We start from the raw sequence: 14,206 nt of genomic DNA on the forward strand, positions 1-14,206 counted from the left end.
AAGAGTGTGTAGCCACCATCATATATAAATATATATTTACGTTCATTGTGTTTTCCAAAATGCCTGCAACGTGTTCAGTGTCAAGCTGTAAAAATAGCCACTCTACGATTAAAGAAAGAATCAAGATCATGCTTCACAAATTTCCAACCAATTTCTTCTTACTATGACCGGCCCGTTTAATCAACACAACTACACACAAAATATTTGAATGGAAAAGGGCGTCCAAACGTCAGATAACGTGTAACGAACTTTTGGCTACTTGTCAAATCGCTCTATATTACTAAACCTCTTTCCTACACAGACCTTGGCACAATGCTTTAAATATAAATAGCAAAGTATAGAAAAACTTACCCTGAATTTACCCTAACCATGAATGCATAAACTATTTTTCATTTTCTTGGAATTAGTTTAAAGCTAATTTTTTCTTTCCATATTTTCCTTCCGGAAAAACGTTCCACATTTTCCTTCCGGAAAAAGATGGAAGATTTTAGAATTTTTTTAAATCTTTAATATGTAATTACTACTAAAACTGAGAAATCAATGCCATTACATTAATTGCGGCATATGTTCTTTTCATTAAGCATAAAAACAATCCGTTTTCCACGCTATTGTGTGTGTAGCATTTCCCCTCAACACTTCATTAAATGCTCATTTTGGGTAAGGCTCCAGCAACTGGCCACCAACAATTTATGGTTCATTATTGCAATGGATTCAATCACGGGCCTCGGTAACCATTCGTCCATCCACACTCAATCCATCGGTCGGCCATATTTTACACCAGTAACCAATTCGCTCGACTCACAATTAGGTGTGTCTAGCGGAGGGGGGAAAGCGAATAGTTTTGCCATCCCGCCGGAAGGAAAATCGGCAGCCTGGTAGCTGGCACCGGCGCATATACAGCGGCCACAAATCTTGATCTACGAGACTGGCCCGGGGTCTGGACGGTTGGCACACGAATGCCATCAATCAGTGCCGGTCCTCGGGAATGCAGTGATTTAGATTGTCATCCACCTTGGTGCGCCGGAAGCAGGACAATCTCCCGGTGGAGGGAGGGCAGTTTCTTCATCCCCTCCCTCTCACCATGTCAGGCCTTTTCCGGAAGGAAATTCATAACGTGTAAACATAAATCTAGATAGCAATTAAGTTGGCAATAAAATCAAAACGATAACGGGCAACGTTCGAAGCGTCGTGTGCACCGAACGCTCCGGAGAACGAGTCAGAGAGATGACGATGTGTGTGTTTGGATGTTTGTGATTGTGTGACAAAAGTGGGCAACAGTGGGGTAGGGTTTTGGTTGAATCGATCTGTGCGTACGGGTGAATAAATAAAGACTTTTCAGCTTCACCGACGTTCCGGCAGTGCCCCCTGGGGAGGGGAAATAGTGTAAAGAATAGTTGCACACGATGGAAGGACGGTGGGAAGGGGAAGCATTACAAGGGGAAGGTGCCGGTCCGGAAGTCCGGAACCGGACGCACACGCTGTGTGCTGTGCTGTGCTAAATACCGACCGGGACCGATTATGTGCAGCTGAAGCCGGTGTGATGCCCGGAAACCGAACCCCTTCATGTGCCATAAATTGTGCCTTTTGCCCGGAATCGGTAAGCCATTTGCGGTCATGTAGACTAAATCGGTTAATGTTTCAGCTTTACGGCTGCGGCCTGCGAACCAAACAATGGTCGATTGTTCGGTGGGGTTTGGCGAGCGTTACCGATACCGATCGAGCGCACGTGATGGCGATAAGGTAGAAAACCATTTAGTGGCAGCATTTCCTTCGCACAGTAACTTTTCCACACCACACCCGGGGCGGCTGCGGCTGGGGTGGGATGGATGGGAAAGGCTCGTTGGCGTTGGTGAGAACAACATCCGTTTCCCGCAATTCGATTTATGTGCCCGTTTGTGAATGTGTGTATGTGTGTACGAATGGCGGTACGAATCGGTCGCGTATTCCAAGAAACCAGACGGTTGCAGTTGCAATTGTTATTGCTTTGGCATCGTCCTCGCCAGGTGGCGCTCGGCCGTGGCCGGCCAGTATAACATTTCTCTCGCGCTGGGTTTTGTTTGCACTACCCCCCCGAGGTAGCGGTATTTGACTTGTGTCATAATTCTCGAAACAGGCGAACGCTTGTTTGGCTTATTTATTGAATTCTAACGCTTTGCAACGCTTCGCCAGTAGCAATATTGCGGTGCGGTGCAGATTGATTAAAGTGGACCACCGGCCAACGTACACCGGGAAGCACTGTTGGTTGGCGTTGTTGCTGCGCTATTAATTACCCTTGATTGATTTCCTTTCTGGGCTGCAGTTTTGAGCTGCTGACTCCAGCCAAGAAGTCGACGGTTTCACTCTACGCAAATAGAAGCTGTTTGTGATTGTGTTGCAAAGTTTGTGCACGCTAATGGATGAGTTGTTTGTGTAGATCGATGATGGGTTTTAAGAAAATGGCTCTATAATACTATTACCTACTTCCGTATGGTGACGATAAACGCCTGAATGTATGCAATACCGCTGAAAGCGCTATGTTTAATTCGTTGGTAGCTCACGGAGCTTTTCGCAATGTGCCATAGTGGTTGTATAAGTAATCCTTAAAGGATGCGGACATGTGACGAATTTAACTGCAGGGGTATAAAGGGAGTGAGGATTTATTTGCTAATGTCCAATTATTTTGGGTGTTAAATATGAAAGCAATCATAAACATACCAATCGAATGAACTAATAAACTAATAACGAATAACTAGTAAAGAATAAATAACTAATCAAAATGAGACAACAGTATGTGATTGATTGGGTATGAAAGAGTAACCACTTGAAGTGAAGAGGCATTCTTTCCTTTTTTTCAAACCGATGTAAAATCAGCAAAAAAAACATAATAACCGTCTGAATTCATATGAACACAAGGTTCAGGAATTGAATAATATTTTTTAAAGGTATAATAACCAATGTTTTGATAAAATCAAAAACAATATTTTCTACTTAAGACCTAATTTTGTCAGCAAAAAAATCAACAATGGGAATGTTGGCATTTAGGTAATAGACATGCAGACATAGATTAAGATACATAAATTAAGGCGTACATATTTTTAAACTCTCGAAAAACAAAATGGAGTAATCCTTATCATGCTTTTTTAAAGAAATATTTGTTAAATTGCTACCATAAAGATTTCAACCCTTCTAACCATGTTATATGAATCAGCGTCTAACATCCTTCTAACCAAGTTATATTAGTAATGGTAAAAGATGTATAAAATTGATTTTATTTGTCATATAATGAATATCGAAATCGCAACCAAAACATGATACAAGTACACCGAGTGTGGTTTTGAAAAAAGAGGAGAAAACCCTTTTTAGGTAAATTCTGCTTGTCCCCAATGCTGCTTAAAGCCACTAAACCAGATAAAATGTTGAGCCATTGCATACTTGTAGGCGTTATAGTGTAAAGTGAAGTTTATTATCATTTCGCAGCACATTTGTTTGAATCTAATTGTCTAAAGTAAGTTGAAAGCAAGAAAAAAACTTCTTCAAGTAAAGAAAACATTATTATAAAGTTCAATATCATAAAAACTTGCAAATTGCAAATGTTTCACCCATTGGACGATTTGCATCATTTCCTTCCCATCACATTTTCATTGTTTAACATTCACCCACAGCACGTGCTAATGTTGCTTGTCTTGTGATTCCACTTTTTCTCTCCTCCCTTTTCCAACACAGCCTCAACTATCTGACCTTCGGCCTGCGATCGGTATGGTTTCATGCGACAAACGTGGCCCTGCATGCTGCCGCCACGATGCTCTTCACCCGCGTCTGCCTAACGATAGCGGGACTGCGGCGAAACTTTGCCATACTGGCCGGCGTCCTGTTTGCCGTCCACCCAATCCACACCGAGGCGGTAAGTACGGAACCTCATTGGCACTGGGCACCATTTTTTTCCCCATCGTTTCGTCTCTTCTTCCCACCTTTTTGTTTTTTTTTTGTTGCCCTGTGACTGGCGAGACACAGCACTGCCAGCAGGGAATGAAATTCCCTTTCGTTCGGTTCGCTTGCATGTTTTGCGTGTGTCCCAACCGCAAAGTGTACAATCCGACCCGGAAGTGCAAAAACGAACCGAAACTTCCGGGGCAACTGATATTCTTGTTTCTCACCGCAACACCGTCCGTTTGCCGTCAAAAACCACCGGGCCTCTGATCAGTGTCTGGTGTGCTGGTCAAATTGGAAGGGGATGGCCACTGTGGCCACCGTGATGGCTTCCAGACAAGTTGGGCCTCGGGTGTCGGAAGCAGAAGCGGATGCGATTTTGCACCCCAATGAGAACAGGGGGGATCTCGGGATGCCGCAAGGCAAACAGAGGGCCATGACACACGGACCCCGAAACGATCCGCAATGGGAAATTGAATCAACAGCAGCGAATGCAAATTCGGAACCCCGGACAAAGACGGCACACCGACGGGCGATGCAAAACTGCGAAAGAAAATGGTGGAAAAAGTGTGACCACCTTCGACATCCCGGAGAAGAAACAAGACTGGGAACCGAACTAACATCACGGACTGAGTCGATGTTGTTGCAGCGAAGCCGTAGCGTCGATGGGTGGAAGTACAAGCCACAGCAAAAATATGTGTACGTATAAAAACCCATCAGTACAAATGGATAATAGAGCGAGCCGTTGGCTGCTTGGCCACCGAGCCCACGAGATGGTCGCCCGGCAGCAGGGTATAAAAATAAAGTTTCACCGTACCGTGGCAACGCTGGAAAGTGGAAAATATTTTGCACCAGCGTCGCATCGCGAAAGTGAATGAAATATTTCGCTGCACCCGCCGGGAAAATCCTTTCGACCGGACGGTGCAGACGGGCGCTGGAATTGTGGATTTGGTTCGGTGTATTTTGTTTCGCTTTGGTTTTTCCCGTTTTACACACGGCCCGCTCATTTCCCCGTTCCATATGGTGAACAAATGAAAAATTGTCGCTCGCAGCTGTCCGATGCTGTCCGAACAGGGTTTGTGCTTGTTCTCAGAATGTTTTACCCTCGCTGTTCCCGGACTCCTTTCCCGAGGGGTCTGCGCTTGGGAAGGCACACCAAAGAAACGCAACTGACCAAGCAATGGTTTGACACCGTCAAACACAGATAGAACGAGCGGCGGAACAAAAAAAAACAAGAATGAGGTGACATTTTGCAAACGAACAGGTTCGATACAGGCCGGCCATGTTGCTGCGTTCCTCTGGGTCGCTTGGACGAATGAAGCTTTCCTGCTGGACGGTGGTGCTAATCAACGAAAAGGGTTCCATCCAACAGCTGCAGAAGCAATGCCACCAATTTGCGTTTGCTTCGTTAGGAAGCGTTTGTTTGTTTTTCGGTTTGGGGTTTTTTTGTTTGTTTGCTGTATTTGTTTGGACCAGCAATTTTGATGAGTGCAGAATAGTTTCCCGCTGTGGTTGGCAAAACTTGCCGAATTCTAATTTAAAGTTGTCGGTTTTTAAATGGCGGAAGCGGAAAGGATTACTACGGTGGATGAATTCCAAATGTGAAATTTGTTTCTTTCTGTCATGTATTTAATATTTAATATTTGCTCTTGTACAAAGGTGGATCAAATTAAATAATTGTAATGTAATGAAAATAACGTATCCTAGTCAGTAGGTGTGGGCCACGAGAGCTGACAAAAACTTGACAAAAACTTGACAAAATGCTGACAAAATTTTGCAGCGCTTGCTAAGTAAGGCATTATGTTAGCATTATTAAATAAGATTAAATAAATAATATTTTATTTTGCATTTAAAGTACATAAGCTTGATTTTTGAATTGCAATTGTAATTGATGAATTGTAATTTATATTTTATCATTATTCCTCAAATCTTTTAATATTTACGCAAAATATGAAAATATGAAATCAGTTATTTCTGTGTTAGCAACTGTCGAAAGCTGCCTCGTTCATGTGGATATTGTTGTCAATTTACTTTGTCAAAGAGCACAATTGTGTGCGCGGCAACGGTATAGTGGGTTTTCGAAGAAGACCGGCTTATTTTGTCACTTGACAAATTTGTCAGCATTTTGTCAACTCGCGTGGCCCTGCACCTAATGAATAAAAATGACTGCCTGGATACATAAAAAGGTATTGCTGTTCGATTTTTCACCCTCTGCAAATCTTTCTTTGCATGTGTTGGGGTTATTGTTGCGGTGCATGTGAGGGTCTCACTCACTTAGCTCATTTGTGTGAGTTAGTGAACCTTTTCCGCTCTGTTGGATGAGGTACTTATTTGAAATTATAATCTTTATGACTAGAATAGTCAAGATCGACAAAATATCTCGCACTTGATCGACAGCCAATACACGATTCGGTGTGGCGTGAACGAGCAGTCAAATCTGTCTTGGTATTAGTGCTCTGCGTAAGAATTAAAAAAGAATATTCACAAACTGATCCTCATCAAAAATAGGGACCTCACGAAAGCGTCTCACAAATGAGCGTCAGAGCAAATGAGGCGGCTCATGATACCCACCTCACCCAATGAGAAAAAAGGGACCCTTTTTTGTCAGCTTTCAAATGAGCCTCACTAAAGCTGAGGTGATTCTTGACATCACCTCACACAATGAGAAAAAGGGGACCCTTTTTTCTCAGCTTTCAAGGCTGAGGCTCACAAAAGCTGAGGCAGTTGACGACATCACCTCACACAGTGAGCAAATGAGGGACCTCTTTTCTCAGCTCATTCAATTGAGGATTTTGATCAGCTCTGCTCATCAAAATGAGGTAGTTGGTCACAACACTAGTTGGGGTATTCGAGCAGAGATGACGAATCTTTTTTGAGTAGAAAAGATCGACCAACTTTGATGGACAACACAAATTTAATACCATTTTTGATACTATTAGACCAAAGGTTGTTTTGAGAAATAAAGTAATTATTCTGAGCTATACATTACATTTCGCCCACTCATAGAACGTTCTTTTATTTAACTATCTATGATTATCTACATCAATACAAGCGCGTTGACTAAGGCCAGAAAGTAGATCAATAACAATCGCTCTAAGTCTTCGATGGATATTTTAATCGCATGGATGTGACTATTCCTGTCTAGAAGATAAACAACTATCATGGCAAACTGGGATAGCAATATCCTTGAACTTGGTGCGGAAGAAGTGTTCCGAGTAATGCTAAGCTGAGGATCGAAAGTTTCCATAGCCCCATTGCTATCGATAGAAATGCATATTCTAGTAGTCTGCCAACGGAAGCCCTAATAGAACTTTCAACGAGACAAACTACTTTGCATGCCACTACACCAAACCAAAAAACTAACAAGCTCTTTTCCAATTGCCCTTGCTCGTGCACTTGAGCTGATCGCCCTCTCCAACACACACACACCCCGTCTCTTAAGCCAATAAATAATAGAAACTTTTTCCATCTCTTTGATCCGCTTTCCTGATTGAACCGAGCCCCGACATCGATCCCGCCTGGGATGCATCGGTGCAGGCCAGATTGGAACCAGATTTAGATCGATTTCCGCAGAAAAGGGGTAGAACACGCAACGGCACCTTGACAGACGATGTGCTCTTAAAATCGAGCTTACCAGCAAAACGAGTTCCTCCTACCGGGCTCCTACCGAGGCCGATGGCTTCTTACGAGATGGTGCGCTTGTCGAAGTAAATCAAGCGCACACTTTTCACCCACCCCGGTACGGTTGGGGAAAATCGATAGCTTAAAACTATCACCCATTCCGGAGCATCCTTTGACACTTACCACACGCTGTCAGACATTGTCCATCCCTTCCCAAGCGCCATTTGCCCGCCCGAGCCCGCCCGGTTCTCCATCAACCGTCAAAGATGGTTGGCGATTATCTTCAACACGAGATGGAACGTGCGAAAAAGGGATGGATAGGGCGAGGGGCCCGACTGTCGTACCATCCAGACTGCTGATGTCGCTTTCGGACAAGATTCCACATTTTGCACGATGTCTTCGATGCCACTCGGCTCGCAGGTCCTTGGGAATTGAGGTTCTGGTTAATAGCTACAAACAGACCGTGACCGTGCCAGACACACGGGCAGATGGTTCTACGGCCATGCCGCTTACTCTCGGTGGGAGCACCAAAATCGATAGCTTAAATTGACAAGTTAAATACCACGGCACGTTTGCCCGATGTCCGAACCCTTAGCGGCAAGGGCACGTTCGCCGGGAACCATCATGAAGGAATTTGTTTTCCTTCATGTCCACGGCTTTGACTGTCCCGGTGCGGATGTGTACGGGTATCTGGTTCCCCAAGCGTTTCATCCATTCGGGCCATTCTCCGGGGCCGTTGTCGGTCGACGTCAATGAGCAACGATTACGATGGTGACGATGATCGTTAACCGGAAAGAAGGTATTCCATCCGGAGTCCGCAGGGGTTTCCCTTGTGACACCGCGATGTGGTTACAGATACTAGACGACTGTTCTTCTCTGGTGCGGAAAAAGTTTACCGCTTCTGGCGGAAAGTCATCATATGACTTCCTATTCAGTTGTTCTCCGCTCCGACAGGTAACGTCCGCCGGCGCGGAGGTGAGACAATTTATGAATACATCGTTAGATCGGTGTCCAAACAGAAACCCCGGGTTGCAATTTGAGTGCTTGGGGATATCGCCAGGCCACCCGTGGGCCAAGAATCAATATTTTATTCCCACCCCCCTCGCGTTCCAATATATTTCCCACGGAAGTGGACGATCCACCAGCACGCCCGTTTACAACGTCGTTCCATTTTTACGACTCGCCTGAATCGGCAATTAATCGGTCAATCGTTGTCATTAGTGATAAAGGCGCCCGCTGATGAGGGTGCGCGCGCCCCGAAGGTGTACGGGGATCGATTTTATTTTTCCTCCGACGTTTTCGTACCTTTCGGCCCCGGGTTTGAATCGTGTCTGGCGAAGACACGGCCACACCGAAACACGGCGAACGAACCAACTGATCAAAGCTTGAATTTGGGGCACACGGTGTAGTGAATGCAGCGTTTAAAGGAAACTTTCGCACGAAACCAAGCCCCGGGGTTTGGTGAAGCGTGTAGAAAATGGTGTTCTGTGGGCGCTTTTCCGTTGGCTTTCCATCGTAGCATGCAAAATTATGAACGGACATTGATGCCGCAACATCAAAGGAACCGTTTTTTCTTTTTGTTTTCCTTTCGCCAAACGCCAATCAACCGTATGTTTTCGATCGTGATTGACAGCGTTTGGCGTGTTGGATATTTTCCCTTTTTGATATTGCTGGCGTTCCTTCTTGGTGGTAATTGAATTGGCTGTAAAGTTTATCGCTGATTTCTTAGAAACGCATGGTCTAACATTTATTGATCATCAAACAGGTGTGGGAAAAAAGCGGGACAATTATTTTAATTAATTTTTTTTTTGTCGTGCTAATTAATCAATTATGTTACGCAGTCGGTGTTAACGATTGCTTTTCCATACTGTTGTTTGAATTGTCGATTTTAAACGTTGGTTTACATCAGCATGGTTTAATTGACGAATCAGGGTACAACTGATACCCTGACTACCACGGACTGTGTATTAATTTCACGTCCTGCTATGCGATGCTACATGATGTGGCGTTTATTATTACACTATATAACAGTTTTGACGGGATTTTCTTTAAATTATGAAGCATATACATAAGCTACTCTGTTGGGTTATTCTGATTTAAATTCATGGTCCTTAATGAGTCTTGGTACTGAACGAATTACTCTGAATATCTGTATCTGAGAGATTTATGACTCCACGAATAATAATTTCCCACAGATTCTGGATTCCTGAGATGTTTATTCAATATATTTGAATGCTCAAACATACATGAAGCGTTAAAGATTATGAAATAAAGCATTAGCTTATGCAGGTTTATGCATTTTTGATTCTTGAAAACTAAGTTCAACACTGATTAAATTAAGTCACCTAAGTACTACTTGAACTGACTTTGTTTTGCTAGTAACTATTCTTGTTCATGATTAGTAAATACCGTAGATTTGTTTATAATTCGTGAGGGTGGCCTTACAGAAGTCGAAAATCCTGGAGAATCATTTAAATTAATGAAGATTCCTGAAGACGCATGAATATTTTGAGAGACAATGCTGATGATTTAAATTATTGTTCACTGCGAATTTATATGTAAGACATTTCTGAAATGATTCTTTGGACAAACAACTTGTTCCAATAGATCTATTTCTAGCCTTGATCAAGCAAGTCCTACATTTCGGTGTAATATAGGTATATTCGATACAATGTTTCTTCAAAATTCTGGAGCATGTCTGAGAATTTTATTTGAGAAAAGAATCGAAAGAGCTTTCTTGAGACACTGTCATGTGTCATGAGGTCCTCATGATCCCTGGCCGGTTTGAGTGTTGTGTTTGTAAAGAGGACAACTTTCGGAAGTAGTCCTATATGGCACATAACTGTATAGCTCACACTGTAACTCTCAACGTCCAGAAAAAGTTGGACATCATAGTAATAAGGCCTTCAAACAGCCTCTAAATGATTAGTAGATAACGAAGCTCTCATGCAGCACCGGACAACCATTTCGTGCATTATGACTTCAAGTCTTTAAAATTAAAACACACGAAGCATTAAAGTATGCTGCTCTTTCAAAGCCTCAATAAAACGATCAACTTCAATTAAAAAAAACACACACACCCTCAAAAAATATCATGCCGAGAGCGTGGCCTCCATTTGACGGTTCAGGTTCAGCCCACCAGCAGTGCTCGTGACGTTACAGCAAACCGCGCCGCTATTCTTTCTCATCTAGCAGCGTTTGTTTTGCTCTGTTTTTGCAATTAATTTCATTGTTTTCTTTCGCTTCTATTAAAAGCAACTTTCCTTCGGCCATCCTTCCCGTTCCAGTCACGCTATTGAGTGTGGGGGGCTCCATGACGCAATCATTGCTGTGGCGATATTTTTAAACGCCACCGTGTCACCGTTTCGCTGGCCTGCGATTTGGCTTTAACTTTCACTTCCCGCGCTTCTCGCTGGGATCTTCCCTGCCGGGCGCCTCCACCAACCAGTCCGGTGGCAGGCTGAAAACCAATTCCATTTTATTATCAGTGCCGCTGCTTTTTGGGCAGACGGAAGAGATGTTCTCATCATGCTTCGGGCAAATCTCAAATTTTATGTCTTAACATTTTCAGTCCCCCACCCGTGGCACAGCATGGACTAACTAACCGACCGTTGGGTTTTTTTTCTCTTCTTTCACTCGCTGTTTTTTTTTTTGCAGGTGACGGGCATCGTGGGACGTGCCGATGTGCTGGCGTGTATATTCTTCCTAATTTCGCTGCTGGTTTACCACGGGTAAGTATTGCCGCCAGTTATGACGTGCCTCGTTTTGACCGTCGTTCCGGGGTCGTCCTGGTTTTGCGGCGTAAAAATGGTGTTCTCGCTTCTCGGTATGAAGAAGTGCTTTAACCTACCCGCCGTTCCGATGGAGATGGAACCGTCGATGCCCGAAAAAGTCGTAGTCCACACAAATCCACTCATGAAAAGCCTGCAGAAGCGCTTACGATTTACTGGTGCTCTAGCCAACGAAAATCATAAACGTCCAATTCAACGAAACGATTCTCACCGGATAGCTTTCCGCAACTTGCGCGCATCAGACATGGGGCTGGACAGAAAGAAAAAACACAGTTCTATACATAAGTTTGGAGCTCGTTTTTTTTTTTGTTGTTGTTATATGCGTGTGCCAGGAACTACCGAACACTAATCCCGACCGCTTCCCTGCTGCCTCCCCCTCAAAACGAATCCCCCCCGCCCCGGTGCGTATGTCAAAAAGAGGTCAAGCATATATTTGTATGCTGCGCAGCGTCTGACCATTCCCTGGACAGTCGTCCTGGGCCAAAACTTCTTCCATCTTCGTTCCTGTTCTGTTCACTTTTACCCTACGTTGTGTTTTATTATCTTTTAACAATGAACAGTCTTTGTGTTGGCTCGAAAGCCAGGACTTCCTCGAAGGGCTCGAAGGCCAGGTCTTCCTCGTTGGGCTAGAAGCCAAGGTCTTCCTCGATGGGCTCGAAGGCCAGGTCTTCCTCGATGGGCCTAAAGCCAGGCCTTTTCGAAAGGCCTAAAGACACGGTCTTCCTCGATGGGCTCGAAGGCCAGGTCTTCCTCGATGGGCCTAAAGCCGGATGATGAGGCTGTGAGAGCCGTCGTGCTGAGGCTGCGAGAGCCAACGTGGTGAGGCTGCGAGAGCCAACGTGTTGAAGCTGCGAGAGCTAACGTGGTGAGGCTGCGAGAGCCGACGTGGTGAGGCTGCGAGAGCCGAACGTTGTGAGGCTGCGAGAGCCGACGTGGTGAGGCTGCGAGAGCCGACGTGGTGGGGCTGCAAGAGCCGACTTGTTGAAGCTGCGAGAGCTAACGTGGTGAGTTTGCGAGAGCGGATGGAACTGTCCTTAGTCCTTGCGCGTTCACTAATAACTGACTTAACCCAGCGCAGGATCCCCTTTTATACCCTGTTTTTCGGGTGCGAACGGATCACTCTCGGGAAGCATCTTACGCTCTGGTAGCAAAATGTTGTGCTTGCTACAGTAAGCCGTGCGCTAGGCGGAATTTCTTGGAAATTTGGTTTCTGATACAACATACCGGCCGCCTTGAAATACCCAGTTTTCAACTAATTATCCTTAGCGCACTCCAATGAGCAAATCTTTGATACTGCCCTTTTTATGACACCAGTTGGTGTGCGTAGCGTTGCCACGCGGTTGACTTCATCCGCTCCTGGATGTAGTTCCAAGATTCGAGCCAATGGCCATTGCACAGCGGGTAAATGCTCATCTTTGATGATAACTACATCTCCTACATTCAAACGCTGTTCATCTCGTTTAGCGCGGTGGTTAATGTTGAGCGTTTTCAAGTATTCTTGTTTCCATCGTTGCCAAAGAGATTGTGAATATCGCTGGAGAAGTTGGTATCTACTTAATCGATTAATAGGAATTTCAGTTAACTGATGTTCAGGCAACACTCGCAAATTACCCTGCGTTAAGAAATGCGCTGGCGTCAAACATGCCAAGTCGTTTGGATCCTCTGATAAAGGTAGTAATGGTCGCGAGTTTAGGCAGCCTTCTATTTTTATCAACACGGTGTTCAACTCTTCTGAAGTTAATAACGCTGTGCCTAGTTGACGAACAAGCTGAGTTTTTACTGCTTTGACAGCGGCTTCCCACAAACCACCGATGTTAGGTGCACGTGGTGGTATAAGATGCCATTGAATACCTTCGTTGGACAAGTGTGATGCAATCTGCTGAGAAGGCTGGTCTTGATGCAGCATCTGATATATGACATTTAACTCATTTCTAGCCCCGATGAAATTAGTTCCATTATCCGAATAGATGTGTAATGGTTTTCCTCTTCGATACACAAATATGTCAAGCGCCATTAGGAAGGTAGGAGTGCTTAAGTCATGCGCCAATTCGAAGTGAACCGCCTTTGTGCTGAAACATACGAACACACAGACATAACATTTTCGAGCCGCTGCTTTTCGATGAAGTGGTTTAAGCAAGAATGGACCACAGTAATCCAGTCCTGTACTAGTGAAAGCACTGGAAGGTGTAACACGTCCAATCGGAAGCTGTCCTTCTGGTTGAAGAATGGGTTGCGGATTTGCTCTAGAGCAACGGTAACAGCTCCGTATGGCACTGCGAATAGCTCGTTTACCGTTGAGTGGCCAATACTCATCTCGAACAACAGCCAATGTTCCAGATACGCCCAGATGCATGGATTTGCGATGTGTGTGTGCTAGAAGCATTCGTGTGAAGGGATGAAAACCAGGAATGACGATTTGATGTTGAATATCGTATGACGCTCCAGACTGTCGCAAACGTCCGCCAACTCGAATCAATCCGTTTTCGTCAATAAATGGACTGAGTAGTTTTAACTTTGAGGAACGAGGGATTAAAATACCCTTTTTTAAGCATTTGAGTTCGTCAGGAAAGATTTCAGTTTGAACGAGCTTAACTAACACCATTTTTGCCTTACGCAATTCACTGACGGATAAAGATTTACTTGTCAGCTTGCTTTGAGGATTGCGAGAATTGTTCATGAACCTTAAACAGAACCCAATAACTCGTACTAACGTTGAAAACGATGAGAAACGTTGAAATATCTCATTAGGTTCTTTGGCTTGTGACGCCAATGTTATGACGCAGGCTTTCCTTTCATCTTCGACTTGCTTGGTAGCAGAAAAAACATTCTGAGGCCAACATGACGTTGGTTCCTTTAACCAAAAGGGACCGTTTTTCCAGAGGTCGCTT

The 14,206-nt window shown here is 44.4% G+C and overlaps 1 protein-coding gene across 1 annotated transcript in view; it reads left to right on the plus strand.

Annotated features, from left to right (window-relative positions):
* Nucleotides 1–14,206, plus strand: part of LOC128309478 (protein O-mannosyl-transferase TMTC1-like) — an 85,564-nt gene that overhangs the window by 21,876 nt on the left and 49,482 nt on the right. Inside the window, exons 2-3 of the mRNA XM_053045879.1 lie at nucleotides 3,703–3,880; nucleotides 11,185–11,258. Coding sequence (XP_052901839.1) covers nucleotides 3,703–3,880; nucleotides 11,185–11,258 — 252 coding nt within the window. The remainder of the gene's footprint in view (nucleotides 1–3,702; nucleotides 3,881–11,184; nucleotides 11,259–14,206) is intronic.

This window comes from Anopheles moucheti, chromosome 2 (genome assembly GCF_943734755.1).
Source record: "Anopheles moucheti chromosome 2, idAnoMoucSN_F20_07, whole genome shotgun sequence".
NCBI classification, from domain to species: Eukaryota; Metazoa; Arthropoda; class Insecta; order Diptera; family Culicidae; genus Anopheles; species Anopheles moucheti.